Raw genomic sequence first — 27162 nt, 5'->3', positions numbered from 1 at the left:
TACCTCCTGTGGGAGCATATTGTTAAAGGCATGTAAGCGCATTCCTGCCACTTAACATGCTGTTCAGGTCAGGTCTGTTTTGTCACCAACATCGAGGGTAGTTGTACATTCAGAGAACTATCTCTCAACACAAACAATAGAGTTGCAATAACAACCCAATGTCAGGAAATGACTTCAGAAAGGGGGAGTGAGAGGAAGATGCACTAATCCTTAGCAGTGGAAAAGCTGAGGGTTCTGGGTGTCAACATCTCATAGAGGACCTATCTTGGCCCCAGCACATTGAATTAATCACTAAGAAACATGCGACTGCACCCATACTTCATTAGGAATTTGAGAAGATTTGTTATGTCAACAAAGACTCTTGCAGATTCTATAGTTAACATAGAAACATAGAAAACCTACAGCACAATACAGGCCCTTCGGTCCACAAAGCTGAGCCGAACGTAGCCTTACCCGCAGCCCTCTATTTTTCTAAGCACCATGTACCTATCCAAAAGTCTCTTAAAAGACCCTATCGTATCTGCCTCCACCACTGTTGCCGGCAGCCCATTCCACGCACTCACCACTCTTTGAGTGAGAAACTTAACCTTGACATCTCCTCTGTACCTACTCCCCAGCACCTTAAATCTGTGTCCTCTTGTGGCAACCATTCAAGCCCTGGGAAAAAGCCCGTGACTATCCACACAATCAATGCCTCTCATCATCTAATACAACTCTATCAGGTCATCTCTCATCCTCCGTCGCTCCAAGGAGAAAGGCCGAGTTCACTCAACCAATTCTCATAAGGCATGCTCCACAATCCAGGCAACATCCTTGTAAATCTCCTCTGCACCATTTCTATGGCTTCCACATCCTTTGTGTAGTGAGTCGACCAGAACTGAGCACAGTACTCCAAGTGGGGTCTGATCAGGGTCCTATATAGCTGCAAGATTACCTCTCAGCTCCTAAACTCAATTCCATGATTAATGAAGGCTAATACACCATATGCCTTCTTAATCACAGAGTCAACCTGCGCAGCTGCTTTAAGCATCCTATGGACTCGAACCCCAAGATCTCTCTGATCCTCCACACTGCCAAGAGTCTTACCATTAATACTATATTCTGCAATCATATTTGACCTACCAAAGTGAACCACCTCACACTTACCTGGGTTGAACTCCATCTGCCACTTCTCAGCCCAGATCTACATTTTATCAATGTCCCGCTGTAACCTTTGACAACCCTCCAGGCTGTCCACAACACCTCCAACCTTTGTGTCATCAGCAAACTTACTAACTCACCCTTCTACTTCTTCATCCAGGTAATTTATAAAGATCACAAAGGTTGGCGGGGGGGGGGGGGGGGTTTCCAGAACAGATCCCTGCAGAGCACTGACTCCATGCAGAATACAAACCATCTACAACCACTCTTTGACTTCTGTGGGCAAGCCAGATCCACAAAGCAATGTTCCCTAGGATCCCATGCCTCCTCATTGCCTTGCTGAAATCCATATACACTACATCTATGGCTCTTCCTGCCATGGGATGACCTGCCCTTGTCAAAGCCATGCTGACTATTCCTAATTATATTACACCTCTCCAAATGTTCATAAATCCTGCCTCTCAGGATCTTCTCCATCACCTTACCAACCACTGATGTAAGACTCACTGGTCTATAATTTCCTGGGCTATCTCTACTCCCTTTCTTGAATGATGGAACAATATCTGCATCCCTCTAATCCTCCATAACCTCTCCTGTCACTATTGATGATGCAAGGATCATTGCCAGAGGCTCAGCAATCTCCTCCCTCACCTCCCACAGTAGTCTGGGGTACATCTCATCCGGACTTGCTGACTTATCCAACTTGATGCTTTCCAAAAGCTCCAGCACATCCTCTTTCTTAATATCTACATGCTGAAGCTTTTCAGTCTGCTGCAAGTAAGCACTACAATCTGGATGATCCTTTTCCATAGTGAATACTGAAGTATTCATTAAGTACCTCCGCAATTTCATCCAGTTCTATACACACTTTCCCACTGTCATACTTGATTGGACCTATTCTTTCACGTCTTGCATTAGTTGCACAGGAGCAGGGCATTCTGACTGGATGCTCCAATGCACAACATTGCAAAAGGTTGCAGAATGTTCTCGACTCAGTCAGCTTCATTCCTTCCTATGTCAAGAAAATGTTCAAAAGGTGGGAACTCATGAAGGCAGCACCCCTCACGAAGGACTCTCACCATTTGTTACTATCACAGAAGAGACACAAGAGCCTAAAGACCCAAACTCATCGATTCTTGAATGGTTTTGTCCCCCATCATCATACTTCTGAACAGTCCATCATTATTTCTTTTTGTTTTGCACTATTTATAGTGATTTGATGTCTTTGCACTGTTCCGTTGCTCCATGGCTACACACTAATTTCATGTCAAAATAAACCTGATTCTGATGCTCCAGAAGACCTGCTGTATCAATAAAGGCTTCTATATCTCCCAGTTACAGGTGTCCTGTATGGCTCGGTTGAGTCAGTCACAAAAACAGCAAATGAAGATACTTCATAGTGATTTGTCATGTTATGTTTCTGGTCATATAAGCAGTTTTTAAATTTCTTCACAGGATGTGGACCTTGCTGACAAACCCAGCATTTCACACCCAATTCCAATTATTTTTGACAAAGTTCCGGTGTGCCATCGTCTCCCCAACCCGGTTCCTTGCAACATCAAATCTAAAGTCTCATCATTTCTGAGTTAAGAGCCATCACGTTGCCAAACCAAACAATGACACATTCCCTTTCCTAAAATGAGCCAGATGAGTTGCAATAATGATTTAATAGTTTAGTCACCGGTTATAATGCCAGCTGTTTATTACAATCACTTAGTTAACTGAAGTTGTCCAGCTTACATGGTGACTGTGAACATATTTCCTGTTCTTTAATGTAACCACATGACATTGCCCTCATCTTAAATATTGAAGATATTTAAGTAATTTAAATTAGATTGAACAAATCATCCAGAAGGAACTTAACATACATTCTTGAAAAAGCAACCTACTGGCAGAGCTTCCACTCTCTAGGTTTCTTAATGAACAACTTACGAATTGTTTTTATGAATAATAAGTAAATAGATGCAAGGATATTAACTGAATTTTCTTCAAAAGGCATATTCAGATAAGCTTTTCAGTTACAGGATACATCATAGACAAGCGAGCCCCAAATCTCACCTTAAATCCGCGCAATAGCTACATCAGTCTTGAAAGATTTGTGGGTTTTCCCCTCTTTGATCATGAAATGTTGAAACCAATCTTGGCATCCAACGACTGATGGGTTAATGTGATGTAGATCAGGACTGGTTATGTACTATACCGTACTGGGGATTCTGTCTATTTGGCTCTACAACCGAGTTCAGATTACTCGTAGGTATTATAACGAGGTGATTTACAGAAATATTTTCTCAACATCAGCACTGAAAATAATTTAGGCATACAAGGTAAGACATTGCAAAATTCTTAAATTTCAAACATCTCTAGTCTTTTTCATAGAAATCAGGATTTAGTGTTTCATGACCTAGCTTTACAGAATCGAGAATGCTGAGCCAAATATTTATCTGGATGGCAAAACTTCTATTCAAGAAAGATAGCATCCTTGAAGGAGTTAAGCCAAGCAAAACATTGCTGGAAACTTGCAATAAAAGCAGAAAGTGATGGAACTATGCAACAAGTCAGGCAGCACATGTGAAGAAAGAAATGGGTTTAATGTTTCAGGTTAAAGAAATGGATAATTTTGTGTTTGCTCTCCACAAATGGTGTTCTACATGCTACCAGCACACTTTTTAAAAAAAATGTGTAAAAGCTAAATTATAAATTGGAGACCGCAACGTGAAAAGTAATTAGCATTTGTAGACAACATCCTCAAATCAGTATGTTCCATATTTAGATTATTTTTACAATGACTCAGTCACACCATGGACATAAGAAGCAGAGACAAATTTCTGGTTCTTGGCTCCTCCTGCATGCTCTGGCATTCAATATCATTGCTCACCCTTTGCCTTAGTGTGACTTTAAGTGCAAGTTTATTATCACTCAACTGTACACATCGATACTGCCAATCAAAATAATGTTCCTCCAGACCAAAATGCACAACCCAGTACATATACACAACTCATTCACACAACACAAAGTAATAGTGCCACTAAACTAACAACTATTAAGGTGCATTTGCAGCACGTAAAAAGCAAGCAGCATAAAGCTACTGGCCCTTCACACATGATGAGATCTGGGTAGTAGCAGGGAGTTCAGTAGCGACCTATAGTATATACATGAAATTATGAGATCGCATTGATTTTGGGTATATGGAGAAACTTTTCCCACCTAAGGGAAAGAATATAACTAGAGGCTGTTGATGCAAGAGAGTCACCATACCAAAGGAAATGCTTTTAGTGAATTCTATAACTACAGTTAACAAAAGCTGTACAAACATCTTCTGAAGAAGCAAAATAGCTCCTCTGATAGATCTGGAAGTGGAAGGATGGTAGTAAGTATGAGAGAAACACAAACGGTAGGAGTTTCTGAGAGCAGGTGCCTCAGTTCTGTGCTACACATCCTATTAACTCCGCCAATGCATCCATAATGACTTTTTCCTTATAAGAACCATATTGAGGGTGAGGTGATCCAATAATGAGTCAGTGCACTACTTCCCAGTTTTAGTCCAAAGACAAAACACACTGAAACTATAAAGCTGAAGTATAAGTGAAAGTGGTGGAAATATTCAGGAATTCAGGCAGCATTCTGGAGCATCAACTCAAAATATAACTGCGCCTGTCTCCACAGATGCTGCAGGATCAGTTGAGCATTTCCACAATTTCCAATTTTAATTCCTGTTCACTGCTGCTTTAAACACCAGACTGAAAACAGAGCCAAAATAATGATCTTATATAATCTGGCTTAAGGTGAATAGCAGGAGCAGGAGGTAGTTTAAAAAAAAACGAAGCAGTTCTATCTGAACATCCTCACGTTTCCTCACCCTACCATCCAAGGAAAACTATCTGACTGACATCAATATGGCAGAAAGAGAAGTGATAATGTTTGAGAAGTCACTGCCACATAGAAAAGTCCCTTGAAGCAGTTAATGTAACTCAATGGTTAAAAATTACTTCCAACTACGTTGTACACGTTGCCCAATGGAGTGTAACTAATCCATAATGCTAATGGAAAGTTTCAGCCTGAATCACCTGCACATCAGAACCAAGGTCACTTCAACCTCAGTGGTTGAGTGGCTGCAAGCAATCAATGCTAGAACTTACATATGTTTGGAGGCCGAATTCCAAGCCATCAACCTGTTCACCAAAGCATACAAGGGGATATTCAAAAAAATAAACCAATATGCCTCAACCATCTTGTCCCTACTGTACAACATCACCTTCTGCTGTTACAGATCCACACAAGACATGGACCACTTCCCATTTGACGGCAGCCAACTCTTAGTGTAGGCAGGCATTCATGATGAAATTCCCATTCTCAAGTGCATCAATACACTGTCTGAAGGAAAAAAAAATATGCTTGAAGATCCAAGTAAGATCAAGATAAGCACACTAACATCAGCTTTTTTTCTGGCCAACATCTCCAGCACAAAGCTCTGCTTCCATTCAGTTAGCTCTGGTGGACAAGCTCTGCAAGTCCCATGCCTGATACTAGCTTCCCAAAACACAGGCTCTATTCTAAACTAGGTTATGAGAACAAATTACCAGGCAGCTAAAGGAAAAGATTCAAGCAAGTCTTTGAAAAATACAATATCCCCATCAGCTCCAAGGAATTCCTGGCCCTTGATTGCTCAAAGTGAAAAGGGAGCATTTAGGATGGCAACAGAACTCTTAAGTCCAGGTATCAGGATCATGCACAAGTCCATAAAGAATAGCGAAAGATCAAACCACCTCCAAAGTAACCTAGACACTCACCAGGCCCAACACTTGCTAACCCTCCTATGGCAAAAACCTGTGGAGTTTCCCACAATGGCCTCAGTCACTCCCCAGCTGGAGTGGGAACAGTATGTCCTCAATTGCCTCAGCAGAAGACATCAAATTTTCACGCTTCATAGCCAAAAATGCAAATGTGCTGCTTAGTCATATAGGAAATGTGCCAGCTAATTTACACCCAAGTATGCTGGAGATGTTAATCCTGAACTAAAGCTTCCTGCCTTTCAGTTATACAATCTGAAAAAGCACAACATTTTTTATTGGGTTCTTGAGCTTTGGAAAAACTTGAATACAGGAAACACGTTACACAGTCTATGCACAGTTAAGTAGTGAAAAAAAAATCTTGCATTTATAAAGGATAAAACTTTATCTCTACTGTCTTGATGAGGCCACACTCAGGCTGGAGGAACACCTTATATTCCACGTGGGTAGCCTTCAACCTGATGGCATGAACATTAATTTCTGGTAATGCCCCCCCTCATCATTCTCCTTTTCCCTCTCTCACCATATCTCCTTGCCTGTCAATCACCTCCCTCTGGTGCTCCTCCTCCCTTTTCTTACTTCCATGGCCTCCTGTTTCATGGATTCCATGGATTCCCCATTCTCCAGCTCTGCATATCTTTCACCAATCAAATTCCCAGCTCTTTATTTCATCCTTCCCCCTCTGGGTTTCACCTATCACCACATGTTTCTCTCTTCCCTCCCCACCCTCTTTAAGACTACTCCTCTTCTTTTCCCTCCAGCCCTGCCAAAGGGTCTCGGCCCAAAATGTCGACTGTACTTTTTGCCACAGATGCTGCCTGGCCTGCTGAGTTCTTCCTTCAGTATTTTGTGCATGTTGCTTAAACTTTTATCACAGCCAATTTGAAACATAGTCAATGCTACGACACAGAGAAATACAGCAGTCAACCTATCAATAATAAAGGATGAGATAATCTTTTACAGCGATGTTTAAGGAATACATATGAAGCAAGTTTCAGAGAACTCAACTAATCCTCTTCAATTAGTACCATAGATTTTATATCAATACAAGAAGAGTGACAGAGCCTCAGGATAGTGGCCTGGAAACTGAAGGTTCAAGCATATATAGGATTGTTGGACAGATTAATATTCGATAAGAATCAAATAGTAAATAAAATCAGATTCATGCCAATACATGGTTATGTTTCATGGCTGAAAGCAAGTGCAATATTCTGTTCAAGGATAGGACGTCATTTGCATTACAAACCAAAATATAATTTGCAAGCTCACGACCATTTTATTCCTTGTCAACATCACAGGCAGAGGTCATAAGTTAAATGGTCATAAAAACGTTACACCACCTGATTTCACTGAATGGTTATTTAAGACTCTTAATGAGCTTCAAAGTATGCCCATAATCTCACTTTTGTTAACGGATAAAAACCATTGGAATGAGCTGGCCTTTAAAGCAAATATTGATATCCAATGTGTTCTATCAAAATAGGCAACAAAAGCTTGGATTTCTATCAGTATGTTCTTGTCTAGAGTTCAATTAAGCTTTGAAATTAAAAGCTAGTGATATGTGTAAAAATAGGAGGCTGATGTAAATAAACTACATATTTAATCATTGCATTCGAACATAATGCACCCAAGTATAAAATATTCCGGTCTTAGGCCTGGCCACAATGTATATTCACTCTTCAGCAAAGAATAAAAGAACATTCTGTAAGTTTTCTTACAAGCTATACATCACCCATCCAATATTTGTCCATTCACTAAAATGGCCTCATGCAAAATCCAATACCAATCTCTAGCTAAAATCTTTAATTAAAGCCTTCCTTAAAATCAAAGTTGGGAAGGATAATCTCTAGCAGATAGTAAACGTGAACCATAGAAGTCCATCAGTTGGGAGGGAGGAAGTGTAATAATCAGGCATTAACTCAATTCATTCATTAGTTTAAAGGAATCAGATTGTCTGACCTAAAGCATTCTTTAAAGGTACCCACTTAAGGTTACTGCTTTTATTCAACTTTGTGCGCTTATTTGTTCAGACTTAATGCGACATTTTTTACTCTCTGCCAACTTAATCTTTCCCACTTTAATCTGTTGAAAGAGTTCCACTTATGAGGACATCAATTAATAGGCACAGCCCTCCAAAGTCTTTCCAATGTGGCCTAGAACAAATGCTGAAATAGAGAGATTTCCCTCTGTATTAGGCTGTGTCTAGACCTGCATTGCTATTGATTTTCTTTATTGGGGAAGTGAAATCAAGTATTTTGCCACAGAAAAATATGCCACGAATTTGGTCACTGCAGCATAAAACCACACGTGCTTCTCTGATTTTTCAAAGTAAGGACAGCACAGCTGTTTATTAAACTGAGCTCTACCTTTCTAACATCACATGCCAACTCCAATTCTTACAAACTGAATGACAATTCTGACTAACTCCCTATGCCTCTCTTTGCAACATGACTCCCACCATCCAAGAACAAAACAGGTACCTTTAGTTTGCTCTGGTTCAGCTTCCACTATCCTTCTAATGGCATCTTCCTGTGCAAGACCTGCTCTTTTACATACCCTCTCTCCCGTAACCCAAGGACCTAAATGCACCTTCCAGATGTAGTTGCATTTTCCTTGTATTTTGGATAGAGTATTCACTCCAATGTTGGAAACAGATCAAACAGTAGCTTTGTAGAGGACCTCCATTCAGTCTGCAGCAAGGACTCTAAAGTTTCATCCACCTGTCATCTTACATCTCCATCTCATTCCTACTTTCATTCTGACTTCTGCCTCAATCATTTCTAGTATACTTCAAAAGATTCTTTAAGGTTGTTATAGCTGGTTGGGGGGGGGGGGAAATGGGGAAATCCAATTCCGAAGTGAATTGCTGGGGGGCATATTCTAGGCCCGCCTGGTGGAGCCGGAATCATAATGCAAGGTACAATCTGCTGTTTGAATAATCTAAACGCCTGCCCACGTAGAATAGAAGGGCAGGGTGTCGAGAGTCGGGTGAGGCTGGATTACTTTGGGCACCAAGCCGATTTGGAAAAGTCGAGAAGATTTGGCAGCGAAATCTAGGCCTCGAACGATTCGCTGTGGTGGGCCTGGGGCTGGGTCCTAGTGTGAGGAGCAATCTGCTATTCGAACAATTTAATTGCTGGCTCAGACAGACTGAGGGTCCTCTCTCCATGATGCTAGGGCTGTGAGATTAATCCTGACTGTTGTGCTTCATGTCTACAAATTTTGTGGCAATTTGCTCCACTTATATGATGAACTGAATACTGAGGCTTTGGGCCTACTCTGGGGATTTGAGTCTAAGTATTCAATTTGGTTCAGAATGCTATTGCTGTTGCTCACCACTATTGTTAGCATGATTTGTTTCTTCTCTCTTTCTCTGTGTGCATTGGGGATTGGTCTTTTTTAAAAATTGGGTTGTTTTGGGTTCCTCGCTTTGCGACTGCCTGTAACCAAGCAAATCTTAAGTTTGTGTAATTTGTACATTCTTTAATAATAAATGTACTTTAAATACTTTGAAATGTTCCCAATAGAATGCACCTCAAATAGCCTCTCACAACCAAGTCCACCTCCTGGCCTTCACGTGTGGCTCAGCTAAGCCTAGCAGAACCATTTCAACTGACAGGAGAAGAGGCAAAGGTGGGTTACTGTTGCCTCTTGTACCACCTGCCCAGTTACAGCAAGGTGAATCTCAGCCTGATGATCTCGCTAACAGGAACCTGCATATGAAGCCAATCGTAACAGTAGCAAACAGAGGACCCGCGGACGATGTAAGAACAGAGCCTCCAGGACCACCAGACAAGCATTCAGAAAGCACTTTAAGTGATTTGACAAAGAAAGTAGTATCTTCTGGAGGCGGTGGCCCCTGGGGATCCATGTGGTGCCTTTTAACTCTACGCTGAGTGGAAGATTCCTTGGCCTGAGTATCCGTGGTATTGAAGTGAACAGCTGTTCAAGAAAAGAGAACCTGCTCCAGGAGAATGAATGTATCATCAAATTCAATGACTGTGATTTAACAGACAAGACCTTTGTTCAAGCACAAGAGGTATTCCGAAATGCACTGTGATTTCCTGCTGTTGAACTCCAGATAGTTCAAAGTTATAACAAGGAACTCTATGAAAAATTTGCAATTGTGTCTATTCTGAGCCATGGTCAAAAACCAAAGTTCCCTCTTCAGTGATTTTCCAAGCTAGGTGGCAAACCTGCAGATGCTGTTTATCCCAATAATGCTGAGAATAGCTTGCCACCGATTTCAAAGAAGTTCAGTAGTCCCAAACAGTTAAGGAGCAATGACCACTTAATGCATACCAGAAATGCATGTCCACCAGTGAGTTTGCTAGAGGGAGAGACACTTGCAGAGGGGGCAGAGTCCCCTGAAGAGGATGGACATTCTCACGTAGACACACAGACCCCTCTCCTGTCCCCAACAGTAGATCCACCCAAAACATCCTCACCAGCAGTGCCTGCTGTGTCACTGGGGGTAGTGTGTAGATCGCAGCGCCCTCGCAAACCTCCTGACAGGCTGAATCTTTGATCAGATAGTTCCTTTTGTTGCTAGATTGAATGTTGAACTTGTCACTTTTTTTTTTAGGTGTTTTTATATTGGTAACCTGTTGCTAATGATACCACTGTTTTTATTTCCCAGTTCTTCGATATTTGGGGAATGCTGGATTTTAAAGGGGGAGAAGTGTTGTAATGTGAGAATTATTAAAAGTAAGTTAATACTAATCGGGGAGCTATTGGTAGCAAGAGGCGGGATCGGGGGTTGGCGGGGTCTTTACTTCCACTCTTTTTACTCCCAGTATGCACTGTACATTGTTCCTCCACCCATACCGCACAAGGTACCTGTATTGTAAATATCATTTGCCGTCCCAGACAAAGATGCTCTTTTGGCCATCAAGTTGTCGAGTGGTGTTTTTGTAAAGTAGAAGTTACCACAGGACTCATTAGCAGTGACTGGCAGCTCACTTAGGAGAGGAAAAACTGATCTCAAATCTCTGCTGCCTTGCAACTATACCCACTCTTGGGTAAGGCTTCAGGAGAAAACACCAACAAAAATTCCAGAGTTGTGAGTCTCTAAGGCAGTCCTACATTGAGTTCAATGTCGATTGGCAGTTCCTGCGACATTGCAGTTTGGCATCAGCGTCGGTCTCTGCCGTTCCTTTAGGTTCATCAACTGCTTGGAGAGGGGGAGCCTGTTGCATGGACAACAATATGCTCTCCATATCGTACTGCCCTGGCTTGCTTATCACAGACAGCTAGGGTGCAACATCCATGGTTGACCTCAATGAACAGAAGGCCTTCAAATAGTTCATCACAAGCTCATGGAAAAGCAACTTTTCTTCTTCCTAAACAAAAAACAAGCTTACAAACTCTGTGTCATTCCACTACAGATTCCTTGCAGATTATGGTAGGGTTCTGTTGTGATGAACTGTTCATCAGCTGAACAGTTCACAAGGCAGAAATATTGCCACCCATCAAAATATTTCAGTAAAAACATAGGCCAACCAAGGATAACGTGCACTTAAATGAGGGCATAAAACTCAACCAGATTTCTCTGCAAGATGAGATGATATTGCCACAAACCAAATTTCCACACAGCAGATGACACTTGAAACTGGCAAATCCATCCCTCTAGTCTCTCAAACATTTGCTAGTATGTATGTTCTGTAACCACCTTGGGCATTTGCAGCCAAGAGAAAACCTGTATGTTATATGATCAGCATTTTAAAAATCAAATTTCCAGTAATCAATGTTTTTGCGTTTGGTAATTTCAGGTGACAATACCTCTCCTATTTATAGTAACTAGAGACTTGTATTTTGCCCTCATTTGTCTCCCAGTCTCTGCTGGATTTTGTTTTTTCTCACACTACGATGATTTTCTGACACTTGTTTCAGGCTTCCAGCATCAGTATTCTTTTACATTCATTTTCCAGTTTTGCTCTGTATCTGCTTCTACATCTTCCCTGGCAAAGGGACGGAGGTAACGGTAACTGATTTCCAGGTTTCAATTGCTGTGTTACCTGCTCCATAGCACACACAACTCTCCCACCTTAAAAGGAAGGACTGATCCTTCACTCTAGAAAAGTATTAATGAATATGGATGGAATGAGGTACTTGCAACGTGCACCAAATTTTTAATTGACATCACGGCAAAGTACCTGACAAATTATTACAAACTCGCACATAATCTTAAAATGACCTTTCAAGTCTGCAGTAATATTTTGAAAAGATACTTTTAAAGTTATATCACAAAACAAGAGAAAATCTACAGATGCTGGAAATCCAAGTAACACACAAAATGCTGGAGGAACTCAGCAGGTCAGGCAGCATCTATGGAGAAGAGTACAATTGAGATTTCAGGCCGAGACCCTTCATCAGGACTGGAGGAAAAAAAGACGAGGATTCAGAGTAAGAGGGTGGGGGGGGGGGGAGAAGAAGCACAAGGTGATGGGTGAAACTGGGAGGGGGCAGGGGTGAAGTAAAAAGCTGGGAAGTTGATTGGCGAAAGAGATAAAGGCAGGAGAATAGGGAATCCATAGGAGAGGAAAGAAGACCATGGAAGAAAAAAGGGGAGGAGCATCAGAGGTAAGGAGATGAGGTGGGAGAGGGAAATAGGAATGGGGGATCTCTTTCACCAATAAACTTCTCAGCTCTACTTCACCCCTCCCCTCAGTTTCACCTACCTCCTTATGGTTCTCTAACCCCTCTCCCCACCTTCTTACTCTGACTCCTCATCTTTTTTTTCCAGTCCTGATGAAGGGTCTCGGCCTGCAACATCGACGATATTCTTTTCCATAGATGCTGCCTGGCCTGCAGAGTTCCTCCAGCATTTTGTGCGTGTTGCTTTTAAAGTCATAGTTTGGGGATTTGTAAAAACTGTAAGAAGCAGATTTGTTGCATTAACAACACACACAAAATGCTGGAGGAACTCAGCAGGTCAGGTAGCATCTACGGATATTAATAAGAAATGGACATTTAGGGCTGAGAGCCTTCATTAGGACTGGAAATGAAGGGGAAATGGTGGGGGTGGGGGAAGGAAAGGAGGATAATCTAGAAGGTGATAGGTTAAGCCAGGTAGGTGGGGGAGGAGGATGAAGCAAAAAGCTGGGAGGTGATTGGTGGGAAAGGCAAAGGGCTGGAGAAGAAGGAATCTTATAGGAGGGAAGAGTAGACCATGGGAGAAAGAGGGGGGGCAACAGGGGGAGGTGATAAGCAGTTGAGAAGAGGTGGTAAGTGAGGTGGAGCTTAGTCAAGATGGCGCTAAACGGTGACTCCTTTATTTGAGTCTTTGGAAGCAGTTCTATTTCCATCTTTAATATCTCTATTTTTCCCTTTCGGGGTTCTTTTGAAGACCCTGACCTGGATTTACATGCTGACTTTAGTTCTTTGCGGGAATGGGATCCGCTCTTGGGGTGTCACGACTAGCCGCTATCCGACATGCCAAGAGCGCGGCCTAAGAGTTGGCTCGCCTTTGGAGGCCTCAGTCCCGGACCAGTGTGTCGTGGGAGCTGGAAGATCTTTGGCTGCATGGCGAGAGACCCAAGATCTTTGGGCACAGAGCTCAGAAAAAGCGACGCAATGGACTTTTAACATCACAAGCAGGCGAGTTGTTTGTTATGTCTCCCCTCCCACTGTGAAACAGAGACATCTCTTTCTCCCTTATTAGGGTGAGAGAGCCTGTGGTATGATGAATAGTGGGTGAACGCAATGTCTTTGGAGTACTGCAAGTCCGTGTCTTTGTTGCACGCTTGAGTGTTCAGTGGCGGATGCCAATGCTTTTTTTTGCCGGTGGGGGGAGGGGGGATTGTTGCTTGCTACCACTTACACGTGGGAGGGAAGAGGAAGTTGGTGGGGGGGTGTCTTTGGTGATCTAACATTTAACTGTCATTCATTCTTTGGGGCACTCCTCTGTTTTTGTGGACGGTTGCGAAGAAAAAGCATTTCAGGGTGTGCGTTGTATACATTTCTCTGACATTAAATGTACCTCTGAAACCTTTGGGTGAGGATTAGAAGAGGGGAGGGTAAGGGGAAAAGAAAAAAAAAGGAAAAAAACAGAAGAAGAAATCAATGTTTATGCCATCAGATTGGAGGTCACCTAGACAAACTATGAGGCGTTGCTCCTCCATCCCGAGAGTGACCTCAACATGGCAGAAGAGGAGGCCACAGACCGACATGTCGGAACTTGTATGGGGATGGGAATTAAAATGGTTGGCCACAGGGAAGGCCCTCTTTTTGTCGATGGAGCAGAAGTGCTTGACAAAGAAGCCCCCCAGGCTTACGTTGGATCTCACCAATGTAGAGAGAGAGATCACCAGATGCAGTAGGCAACCCCAACAGGTTCGCAAGTGAAGTGTCACCACACCTGGAAGGACTGCCTGGGGCCCTGAATGGAGGGGAGGGAGGAGGTGAATGGGCAGGTGCAGCATTTCTGTTGTATACAGAGATGTGTGCTAGGAGGGAGAGTAGTGGGGAGGAGCAAATTAATAAGGAAATCATGGAGGGAGATTATGTAAACTTAATGTTGTTGCTTAATATTTTTTTCTCTGTGTAGTATTTCCAAAAAGCTTGCTGCGGAGCTGAACAGCAGACTGCGCCGTGGCGACCATCTTAGGAACGTGGGGTTATTATTCTCCTCGAACCATCTCCCAATTATTAGTGCATTTCTCTAAATGCTACTTTTTTTCAATTCAAACTCCAGCTGCTGTACCAACTCTTTCTAGTTCAGTCTCTGGAAATTTGTTATGCAGTAAGTGAGCATGTGTAAAACCTTTTCTCTAAGTATTGTCAAAATGAATGTGAAAAAACAGGTGTAGAAAGCCAGCCATAGATTTATTTCTTCTGCTTGTTTGTTGATGATTAATATCTGACTTGCGATTATAAAGGTAATGCTTTGGCAACCAATTATTCTCATAAAATAACTGTACCTTTGATTGCACATACTGTACAGTGAAAACAAAGACAGCAATGGAGAGCAATGTGGGAAGGAAGGGTTAGATTATGATGTTAGAGTAGATTAAATGTTGACACAAGATCACAAGATCGTCTAAAGGGTTTGTATTGTAATTTTCTACGTTTTATGAACAGAGAACAGGAAGGAAAATTTTGCAAGGGCAAACATAAATAGCACATCTACATATAGACAGAAGGTCTAAAACTAATAAACACAGAAAATGTTAGGTACATATTAAATTTAATACTGCATTTAGTGCAGTTCAATTTTTCTTTTAAAAGGAACACAACTATACTGCACCCAATTTTGATCTGCACTTCTGAGAAAGAATGTTAGGGTGCTAGCAAGAGCACAGAAAAGATTTTACCAAGTGACTCCGTGGAAATGTATGCAACACGCACTAAATACTGGAGGAACTCTCCCGCCTGCTAGATTAGACTGGAGAAGGTGAGGAAGCCACGAAGGATTAGAGACAGTTGATAGGATTCTTGATGAAAATACAGAGAAACTGCACCCAGTTACAGATAGTTTAGGGATTAGGGGTCGCATTCCAAGTGATGGAAAATGATGCCTGGGTACTTCAGAGAAACTGTCAAAATTTTGGTTATAATCCTGATGCCACAGTCCACATTGTTAACTGGGAATTGTCAAAGGGAATAGGACAGTCAAAAGGCAAAACAATTTCATGGATTCAGGAGGGAATTAGTTGGGGGGAAACAGAATTATCTAGATTTCTCTACAGAGCTGGAAGTGACTTTGCAGGCCAAATGACTGCCTCCTATGCCACAAACATTTTAGAAATCAAACCTTTAGAAACAAAATAATTTGCCTGAAAACCCTTAAAATTACTTTTACAGAAAAAAAACCATAATCACAGCAGTTTCACGATCCAATCATTTCAATAGATTTCAATTTGAAGTAATTGGGCACAGTGCAAAAAAAGGCATGGCTGTCTAATAAGGTAGATATATTACACGCAGTTTGCTGGTTCCTCAAAGGACTGAGATTATTACATTTTACAAAGGTATTCTTCTAATTGCAGTCATTCTCTATTAGCTAAAATGACCAGAACAATAACCAGAGTCATCATTATGAAGTGAAACCAATACAAAACACCAAATGCATCAGAAGTAATGTGACTATCAGCCCAAGTAAATATGTTGACAAGCTCCAGCATTCTGTTTAATTTATCAGGTGCACATACATCTAATTTAAATATAATACTGCCAGGTGTACAAACAGATGATTTTAAACAGAGTGCTATTCCAGTGAACCTGTACCACAGCCTGCTAAAACCCATTTTCTAACGTATATAACAGGCTACAACGCTGCATTTTGCTGTCCATTTCAAACCAGCGAATCCCTTGACAGTTTCCTATATAACAACATGTGGTACAGCTTCATTGTTCACAAGTGCAATATACTCGCTATCGCACATCCATGCAAGTGCTAATTTCCAGTTTATTAGTACTTCCTTGGTAACCAAGATATCGGCAAATGCAATAAGGCTTCCGAACACTAATACAGTTCTCAAATTAATGCAACCTTCCACAACAGTTTACCTTAAATTTTGCCAAAAATTAACCGGCTCCTTCCCAGAGAAACTTAACTACAACTGAATTCGACCACAGTAAAACATCAGCTCCACCGGATTATCGGGATAAACAAAAAAAAGTGAACTGAGTGAGGATTGAAGACAGCAAACAAAAACATACACAACACACCGTATAGGCCCATTCTCAAACTGTTGACATCTTCCAGTTAATGGAATACTGCCTATAATAAATTCTGGACAGGTAGATTATTGACAATTAAATTGAAAACTATGCATATGGCTTTCACGAGCACAGCTGTCAATGAAGGGAAACGGTGGAGGGTGGGTGAAATTAGAACCAGACATGATCTCTGTCCAGCCCCTCCTGCCAAAATTTACCTGTCAGAAAGCTTCTCATCCATTGTTCCACATTTACGAAATCTTTATCGGAACACTCGGCTTCTGAAATTCTGAAGTACTCACCTGCCTAGTTCTTCGCCGATCTGGTAATAATCTTCCACATTTTCTTGCTTAAACACGCTCATGGTAACTGGTTACTTCATCCCGCTGTACAACCAACCGTACAAAGGTAACCGATTTTAACATCCAGTAGGGCGACCCTCCCTCACATGCGTCTTCAGTTTTAAGCGCATTCTGCCTGTGTAAAAGAAGTTAAAAAAAAATGATACTCCTGCACTAAATTGTTTTCGTTAGGAAATAACAATGAACTCGATGGGCGTTCCTCGACATGTAAAAAATTGCATTTCGTTGTTTCAGCTGCGCTGCGTACAAAAAAAGCAAACGTCAGCTTTGCTCATAGTGCCCAACGAATATATCGTTATGTAAAAAACAAAATTTAAAATATCACGCTTATTGGAACCCCAACGTAAAGTCAGCGACACCGAGTCTTTGAAATGGGCTGGATGGCGTTAGCTGGTCCCTGTAGTTCAGCTACACGGGGCTGGAAACCAAAGAGAGCTCTCAGCCTACATAATGTTCAAGTAACACAAAAATACAGAAGAACATTAATTATCTTCCAACCACCAATCATTCCAATTCCTTGTCCGAACACTCTCGAAATCGAGCCGCATTTTAAATTATCGACATTTCGCACTTGGTCAATTAAAACCTTAAAACGCAGGAGTTGCATATCAGATGCGACTTTCAGTGGTTCTCGGCAGATTGCTGGAAGGATTCGTGGCCGGGAACCACCGTGTGCACAGCGCCAGCCTCGGCCTTGTGCCCGAAGCAACCCATCCCGAAATAAAGAGCGATTAAAGAAGGCAACACCGGGCCACTCGCGGAAGCCGCTGGACCACTTGGACCAGGAGCGAAGCAATGCGGCGTGCCCACTACCCCGAGCAGTGCCCCCGCGGCTCCCCGAGCCAGCGCCGGCAGCTCGGGCCGGGCGTCAGCTGCCCCAAGCTCCCGGAGCCCAGCCAATGACAGCATACTCACTCCGCTCGCTCTCTGGCGTCTGGGGGGAAATATCCAGCTCCCACGCCCGGCTTTGTGTTTATTTTCGTGCATAAAACCACTCCGCGTTCACCAGGCGGCCTCCTCTTCCTTCAGCTCACAGTTGCTGCTGCAGATCAGCAACCGGTGGGAAAATAAGAAAAGGTGTGCTCTCCCCTAGGTGCCAGCGACGGAATGGAAGTTAAAGCAGAGACCTCGCCACTTCCCTATCACTGTGGCGTCTACACGCTTCCCTCCTCAAGATGGGATCTTTCAGTATCGTTTATACCCTTATACAGCCTAGGGGTGTATCTTTGAGTTGGTCTGCGGTGAATATTATCAAACCCATCATAAGTCGTACATTCGCCGGGAGGGGGGGGGGCAAATTTATGTAAAATAATCTTGTCGGCTGGGAGGTCGAATTCTGTTTACTGCAGTTGAAATCTTAGAATTTGAGGGATGGAGTTACCAACACTGATGCTATGTGCAAATATACTAAGAGCGTGTCGACACTTAGCAGGTCAGGTAACATCAGTGGAGAGAGAAACAGAGTTAAATGTTTTCGGTCCAAGAGAAACATTAATTCTGTTTCTTCTGCCACAGATATCCCCTGCCCATCGAGTGTTCCCAGTGATTTATGTTGTTATTTCAGATTTACAGAACGTGCACTTCTTGATTTTCATGTTATGTGCAAATGTTTTATGTCCCAATTAAGGAGAAATTAGACATCTTATGACTTTCAGCTTTCAGTGACAGCTGCTTTAAAATAATAAATTGTACCAAGGATTTAATTGGAGTGTTATAAATAAAATTTGATATTGATAACATACCTAAGAAATTATTAGGTAGGTTTTATGGTGTCACACACACACACAAAGAGCTGGAGGAAGTCAGCAAGTCAGGCAGCATCTATGGAGGGGAATAATAATCGATGTTTCAGGCTGAGACCCTTCATCAAGACTCCATTTTATGGAGTCATATTGAGTGACAAGGTATTTTACTCAGGGAGTGGTGAAGAGCCCTTTTGGTTCTGAATACACCTCTGGTAGTGGCCCTGTGCTGATATTCTTTAATTAAAAGACTACAATTTGGAGACTGAAGATTCCTTAGGGAGTTGCAGGGGAGGGAACAAAAGAAAGATCATTGAGAAATAAGAAAATTAATGTGAAAGCAAATTATTCTTAACCAGAAGCATGTAGTATAGATCACCAGATCAGATTGGTGGGTGATTTTTGTATGCATGATATAGGTTAGCAACTGAGATTTGCATGATTTCGCGTTTATGCAGGAAAGAGTGAGAGGGGCCAGTCAGAGATATGTGGAACAGGCCAGAGACAGCAAGAGGTTAGAGGGTGGAGAGAGAACACAGCCAGTCAAAAAGCAAGGGTGGAATAAAGAGACAGGACCTGGTAGGAGACTGGTGGAATATCACAACGACTGATGCAGGGCTGGGTAGTACATGTGTTCCTGGCAATCAGGGCCCCTGAGAAAATGGTGGAGTTTCTGAAACTATAAAGTTGGCAAGGGCCCCACATAGCTCTGGATATTAATTTTCCAAAATGCTAAGCCAGCCCTAGCTTAAAGAGAAGCTAAAGTCATAACTTCATAGAACGTGAGTATGGTTGCGTGAAAGAATGTTGTAGACTGGAGGCAGGATTCAGCTCTCTCTGCTAGTTATTAGACCTCAGGCCCCACTGGACTTGGGAACCATCCAGTGTTAATTTCAGGGTTGAGTTGGCTTCTCATAACTCACACAGTGTGTCCATCCATGGCCTATGGGCCCACCAATGCCAACACGGAAAGATGTCAGTGAAGAACAGCATGGGTCAGGAATAAAAAAACAGCCGTGTTAACTCCATTTTAATTTTCAGGGCCTGTCCCTTCCAGTTCTAGACAGAAATATATCCTGGCTGTAGACCTGCTGTATTCTGTCCGTGATGGTCATCCTGATCTCCCAGATGCGTGTCACTTCAATTCCCCTTCCTATTCCTACACTGACTTATCCAGATTCACCTTCTGCACTTCCAGGGTGAAGCCCAGCACAAATGAGAGGAACAATATTTTGCATTCTGTCTGTGGAGTTTGTATGAACAGTGAATTTTCTAATTTCAGGTGTCACTTGCCTCCTGTTTCCTCTTTCCTTTCATCCACCTCCAATTCTTCCTTTTCTGATGCTGCTTGACCCTCCAGCCCCTATCATCCATTTTTATTCCCCTCCCCACCTTTGTTTCATCCACCTACTACCCACAAGTTTCACTGACCAGGTCCCCTCCCCTGTCTGGCTGTAGACCCCTGTCTACCCTTTACCTCTCCCCTAATGGTTCCCAGTATCATCTCCCTTACTTATCACATTCCAACAATGGTATCCTTTGTGTTCTCACCTTTACATTCACCTTTACCCTCCCCATTCCTCCCCTCAACTGGCCCCATTATTTTTGTCTGCTTTCCTTTGTTATCCACCTGGCTCTCTCTCCCAACTGTGAAATCCCCTTGACCCACCTAATCCACCTGGTTTATCTTTCAATCACCTGCTGAGACTCTGCCTCATTCCTCCCTCTCTCCTTCTCATATTGGTTATCTTCCCTGTCCACTCGCAGTCCTTGATGCAGGGCCTCAGTCCAAAGTGTTGTCAGTTCTTTTCCACTTGTCAGAAGCTGCTCAACCTGCTGACTTCCTTTAGAGATTATTTGTTTCTCCAGATTCCAGCATCTGCAATCTCCAGTCCTCAGGGATATAATGGTAGTGTAGGTTTTGCACTACAACATTGAAGTTCAGCACTGGCACGTATGTCTGTCATTGCTTAACACGGGGATATAACACTGGTGCTTCTGTCCCCTGTAACATACGCACAGCACTGATGAGGTCTGTCATTGTAATGCTGAGGTGGAACCGTTATAGGCACAAGTTTGTCATTGGATAAGGTAGTGATAGAGGGCACTTGCTGGCCCTAGGTGCAGTTTCAAAGGATTGTTTCAGGAGCTGGTATGGGCATACGTAGCAGTTTGGAAGATTCTTGGAATTGGCATCCTTGCCACAACATTGCAGCAAAACTTTACACCTGTTATGGACAAAATGTAAACTTGGTCATGCACTGTGTTTTATTGACGCTCAGTAGTGAGGAAATGTGTCCAACTTTATGGCCCTCCTTTCCTGTTTACCTCTGTATACAATAGCCCACAATTTAATGACTGTCGTGCTTTCAAAATATAATCAGATTTCAAAAACGGGCAACTGGCAGATCCCGTGTTCTGTTTTCATTCTCTCACTTGCACTTATTTAATTGCATGTCATAGATGTCCGTTGCTATAGGGGATTGTTTGGCCTTTTCAGACTTTTACACTCTTAGCATTCATCCTACAGTTAGATTTACTGTGGTTCCTATAAACCACCCAATGTAGCAATGGGTGTTGTCATGATTCCATCCCTTGCTTGCCTGAACCCTTACACCTTTAAATCAGGATGGTACAGCATAGTCTTCAAAAATCTTGTCTCAACTATGACATCAATGTCACAAACAGTTTGATTCATTTTCAAATATTCGCAGGAAGATAGATAATGTTGACCAGGGAATGGAGCCACTGTTGGTTTTGAAGACAATGGTTTCAGTCTTCACAGCTGGAGAAAATATCTGGTCATCTAACACTGGATATGGACAAGCACTTTGAGTAAGACAGTGATGAGTCAAGAAACATGGTTGTGAGATACAACTAACTGGCTGTTTGAAAACAAAGCTCTGTTTATTGATTGCTTCCTGAAAGCAGCGTGTAGGTGAGAAATATAAAGTGACTGGGGGGAGCTGTGGATGTAGGTAGAGGTACAAAGATACCATATGATAAAAGATATAATGACAGGAATAAGACATGACAGGTAAAGAAAATATTCAGAGGAAATTTGTTTTGTGTTTACTTGGGAAAAGAACGAAGCTCAATTTGCATAGTTGTGATGCATCCTGGGTTTCTAGGGGAATGAAAGTGAAAATTATAGATGCTCTAACTACATGCTTAGTTATGGTAAAGATATCAGAAGATTAGAATTTTGCAAGTTCATGCACCGGTTCATAAAGGACAGAAGGATAAGCCAGCCTGTTAGTTCAACAGTGGAGTTGGGGATTCTTTAGAGGTATTAATCTAAAACTTAATTAATATTCCATTTGAAAAAAATGGGTCACTAAATGAAAGCCAACAAGAAATTGTTAAAGATAATTAATTATGCTTTATTTGATTAAATTTTTGGAAGAGTGATGGAGAGGATAGGTAATTGCTATGTAATTGTTGTGCACACAGTTTCAAAAAGCATTTGATAAAGCACCAAATAAGAGAATTCCCAGGCAGATTAAAGGGACACTGACTGTGTGAATATACATTTCTCCATATGTCGTGATGATAAATTGTGTTTTCGTCTGAAGCATGTTGTGTGCAGTGATGACCCTCGAATGAAACTGTCAGCCTTTTTGATATATACAGTATAAATGACTTGGAGTTAGCATAATTTCAAAGATTACAGTCAACCTGAAGCAGACACAAAATTAAACAACACGAACGACAGAAGGAGGTAATGGAAGAAGACCTGCTGTTATAATAGATGGCACACAGTGGTCTGAATTTAATACAGGGATGTTTGTAGCAATTCTTTATTTAGAAAGAACAAAAGGAGGCAATACTTATTCATTGTTAGAATGGTTTAAAATGTGCAAGGATAAGCAGAGTTTGTTTCATAAGTGGAGTGTTGAGATTGGATGATATGTTCTCCAGTCTGTGAAGGTCGCTGGAGAGGTTGAGAAGACTAATGAAAAGAAATAAGAGAAATAGAGAACACAAAGTATACTGCAGATGCTGTGGTCAGATCAACACGTACAAACACGCTGGAGTAACTCAGCAGGTCAGGCAGCATCTGTGGAAACAAACAATCAATGTTTCGGGCCGAGACCCTTCATCAGGACTGAAGAAGGAGGGGGCAGGGCCCTAAAAAGAAGGTGGGGGGAGGGTGGAAGGTGCCAGGTGAAAAACCAATCAGAGGAAAGATCAAGGAGTGGGGAGGGGAAGCAGGGAGGGGATAGGCAGGAAAGGTGAAGAAGGAATGTTAGGGGAAGGCACTGTGTAGTACAAGAAGGCAGAATCATTGGAGAAGTGATAGGCAGCTGGAAGAGGAGGCAGAGTGAAACTGGGATGGGGGAAGGGAGAGGGAGGGAATTACCAGAAGTTGGAGAATTCGATGTTCATGCCAAGGGGCTGGAGACTACCCAGACAGTATAGAGATATACATATATTACAAGAAAATTATTCTAAATCTTTATGAAACGCTATTTAGCCAGTAGTTAGCATATTGTGGCCTATAGTAGACACACTTTTCAAGAAAGGTTTCAGATTTAAGCTTATTGTCATCTTGGGAACTGGCTGCAAAATATCACGACTCTCCGATATCACATGATATGATCCACATCTTAGAAAAGTGCAGAAATAGTTTAACTGAAATTAACCAATGATTAAAGCCCTTTTGTTACAAGATCAGAAAATAAATTCTAGTTTTATGATTTGGAATAGAAGGGTTGTTCACCTTAAAGCCATAAAACTCAGCAAAGATTCATTAGGGATGTGTAAAGTTATGAAGGGTTATATGGATAGATATTCTCATGGAATGAAAGGAAACAGACTGAAGGTAATTAACAGGAGATCATGAAGCAACATGAGCAAGAATGTACCTAAATTGTAGGAATGTCAAAAAATTGCTGCCAATTTGCACACAAGAGATAGAATTTGCATGTAGAAAATTAGTATATGGTTTCTTTTACTTGTGGTAATTTATAATACTCAGCAGAAAAGAAAGCCATAGACCTCACGTGCAGCCAGAGTGAGCCCAGAGACATTGACAATGACTGGAAGCATAACCAGGGAGTTTTAAAAGTACAGGGTCAGCTGCTCAGTCCGTTGCAGTAACGATGTGACTTAAAGGGTCGGCAATTTTCATCATGCCAGAATTTAAATAAGGCACCTAGACATGAAGAAAATATCTTTTACATAGTGATTTATTATGTCTGGGAATTCATGGCTTGATATAGTAGTGAAAATATTCATTCATGACAGTGGAAATTCTAGATGTTTTGGTTATATCATTCCTATTTTTTTAGATAAGACACTGGTGCCAGGGGACTGCAGATTCCAAATGTAAAAAGTGAATCGAATAATTAACTTTTAGGTTGATGCCTAAAGAACAGGAGGATGAAGATAATTATATAGCTGTTTCAAAGATCTGGCACATTTACAAATAGTTGAAATTATTCCTTTACTTCTGCCTCAGTCAATGATTTTATGACATGAAAACTTATGTGTGTTCTTCTAAAGGCATTGTACTTAAGTCTTAGAATGGGAGAATAATCATGAATGAATGAAGGCTGTGTTTGGATTTGGTGGAGATTCCATGAGTTGCTCTAAGTTCTCTATTTTATAGATTTGAAGCAGAGTGTTCGAGGAAGTCAAGCAATCAACTAAGTTTGTATTCATTTAAAATATAATTTTTTATGGGAGGTTAAGAGCAAGTTAACATCTAAGCTTTGTCATCATGGAAGAAGAAAGATTGAAGACCTTTTCATTCCGATAATCATAAAAATTAATAGAAGCTTGATTTAAACAACACACACTAAATGCTGGTGGAACTCAGCAAGCCAGGCAGTATCTATGGAAAAGAATGAACAGTGGATGTTTCAGGTCGAGAGCCGATGAAATGTTTCCGCTCAAAATGTTAATGATGAATTCTTTTCTATAGTTGCTGCCTGATCTACTGAGTTTCTCCAGCATTTTGTGTGTGTTGCTCTGAATTCCCAGCATTTTCAGACTTCCTCATGCTTGTTTTAGCTAGCTACTTTATGTATCTAATGTAATGTCTGCTTTTTGGGTCTCTTTCTTCCAATGCAAAATTGTTAGTTGAAGCTTCAAACTAGTCATTTGTATCCTTGATGCTTTCTTGAGACACCTCCACTGAGAAGCTGAAAGCATCTGGTTTAAGAATCATTATTGATAGAATTGTAGGTCAATGTTCATGTCTTTAGAACGCTGTGATTTCAGACCATTACAATATGCCCTGACCACACCCAGTAGTCCAGCCACAAGATCACTTTACATCTTTTTGTCTGGAGAAGTGAATCTTGTTTAATTTCTCTCACCTGGGTAAGCTTAGACTCACATCCATAATATGAATGTGTAATTTGTACATTGGCAGGCTGCCACTGCAGAGGATCTAGACAGGAATATTCCACTATCATAAACTATTAAAACTTTGTTGACATTCACAGGTTTGATTTGCGAGTTACTGACAGTGCATTCCATCCTGATGGATATGCCTTTATCTCTGTTTATTTGACAGCATGTAATGTCGCTTTATTTCAATGATTAAAATTTTTAAAAAACAAAGCAATATTTCATAGTATGTAGTGAATAAAAATCTCAGAGTTTCTCCTGGGGTGTCTCTTGGGATGACTTGGTTCATTCTAATTCTGTTCTGTGAAGAATCCAAAGTGGGATCTGCAAACTCGGTTAAGGGTGAGGAAGGTGGCGTTTTTTGCAGCAGTCGAGCAGGCCATTTCTGACCTTGTCCATCCCTTTCACTACTTGCACTTGGATTGCTCAGTTCCTCTTCGAATGGTTCTTCTCCTTTTTGAGTGATCATCAACCTGCTAATCATAATCATGAGTTAGTGGAGATGTTACACTTTTTCAAGGAGGTTTTGTGAATATCCATGAAGTATATTCCTTGAGTTTCTGGGAATTTCTTGTTAAGACAGAGCTTACAGTAAAGTGCTTCATTTGGAAGACTGGCGATAGACATGCAGACAATATGGCCCGGTCACTGGAATGTGGTCGAAACCCCGAAGCTAGGAAAGTCTGGGAGGAGAGGATGCCAATGTTGATTTGTCTTTCCCAACAATGAATGTAGAGAATTTTACAGAAACAGCATTGATAATATTTATTCAATGCTTTGAGTTGCCTCCAAAGATCACTCATTGCTGTTCAGTCTACAGGAAGCTGAGGATCACTGTTTCCTGGTAGACCATGTGCCTTTTACTGGCTTGGTAATTTAAATGTGCTTGAACATAAGAAGCTACATTGGGTAGGGGTCTTAGTAGAATAAATCACTGGCACATCCCTCCTCACCATTGGATGTAACTACATGAGGCATTGCCTCTGGAGGCAATATCTATTATCAAAGATCCTCGCCATCTTGGCCATACCATTTTGTTGCATCTTCCAATGAGTAGGATGTACTGAAGTCGGATGTCCCACACCACTATATTCAAGAACAGCTACTTCCCTTCAAGCAATCAGTTCTTGACCAACCTGCACCACCCTGATCACTACTTCAGTATAGCCAGACAATGACAACTTTGCATTACAGTGAACGTTTCTGTTCTAATTGTGTTCTCTCTTGTATAATTTTGTATAATTTATACTTAGGTTGTTTTTCGTGTGAATGTACAGTCTCTGATGTCATGTCCCTGTGATGCTGCAGCAAGTAAGTTTCTCATTGCATCTGAGCACTTGAATATGGCAATAAATCTGCTTTGGCTTTTGTCTGAGATTCTGAACTTTTGCGCACTTTTCCCTCAGTCAGTTGAAGGTATAATGAATTCTACCAGTGCATCTGCCTTTGGTGAGAGCTGTCTGCCAAGATTTGGGAAGTGATCCATATTTTCCAGGGGGCAGCCGTGGATTCTTGCACTTACCCTATCTATGCCCCATAATTTTATATACCTATATCAAATCTCCTCTCATTCTCCAGTCTTCTGTGTTACAGGGAATAAAGACAGTAAATCTTGGTGATTATGCATACAGACACCACTGTTTTGGAGAGAATGAATATTTCAGATGGATGAAGTATTAACTAAGCTGCTCCAAACATCTTGAAATTTGTCAAAGCTGCACTAATGCAGGCATCTAAAGCAGTGATTCCCAAAGTGAGCAACATCGCCTCTTCCCCCTCCCCCCCGGGGGTGGTGAGAGTTTCTAAGGGAGTGATAAAAATAAAGGGGGCAGTGGGGGGAGAGCTCAGTAACAACAAAAATGGAAGAAGCAGGCCATACAATATTTTGTCGCTCCTTGCTAAACCCAGAAAGTCCCACGCAATTGTAGGAGAACTGATTCTGCCAGCAGTCAGGGAGGTTCTGAGTATGGTTTCGTACAGGTCCCAGGACATTCCGGAGAGCATCTTGCCTTGGATTATACAGTTCCTTACTGGAATGTTCTGTCTGAAAGGGGTGCAAATGGAAGTTTGTCCCTGTCCCTCAGGAGCATTCTGACTGTTTGCATCACT

General features: G+C 41.7%; 1 protein-coding gene across 1 annotated transcript in view; it reads right to left on the bottom strand.

Annotated features, from left to right (window-relative positions):
• dapk1 (death-associated protein kinase 1) overlaps nt 1-18211 on the bottom strand; it is a 188008-nt gene extending 169797 nt beyond the window's left edge. Inside the window, exons 1-2 of the mRNA XM_059969851.1 lie at nt 17867-18211; nt 16892-17066 (exon numbers count right to left, since the gene is read on the bottom strand). Of these exons, the coding sequence (XP_059825834.1) occupies nt 16892-16953 (62 nt within the window). The 5' untranslated portion in view covers nt 16954-17066; nt 17867-18211. The remainder of the gene's footprint in view (nt 1-16891; nt 17067-17866) is intronic.
• Between the last annotated feature and the right edge of the window lie 8951 nt (nt 18212-27162).

Source organism: Hypanus sabinus, chromosome 5, assembly GCF_030144855.1.
Source record: "Hypanus sabinus isolate sHypSab1 chromosome 5, sHypSab1.hap1, whole genome shotgun sequence".
NCBI classification, from domain to species: Eukaryota; Metazoa; Chordata; class Chondrichthyes; order Myliobatiformes; family Dasyatidae; genus Hypanus; species Hypanus sabinus.
Note: the sequence above shows the minus strand (reverse complement) of the source record. Positions and strands in the feature narration are given on the sequence as shown.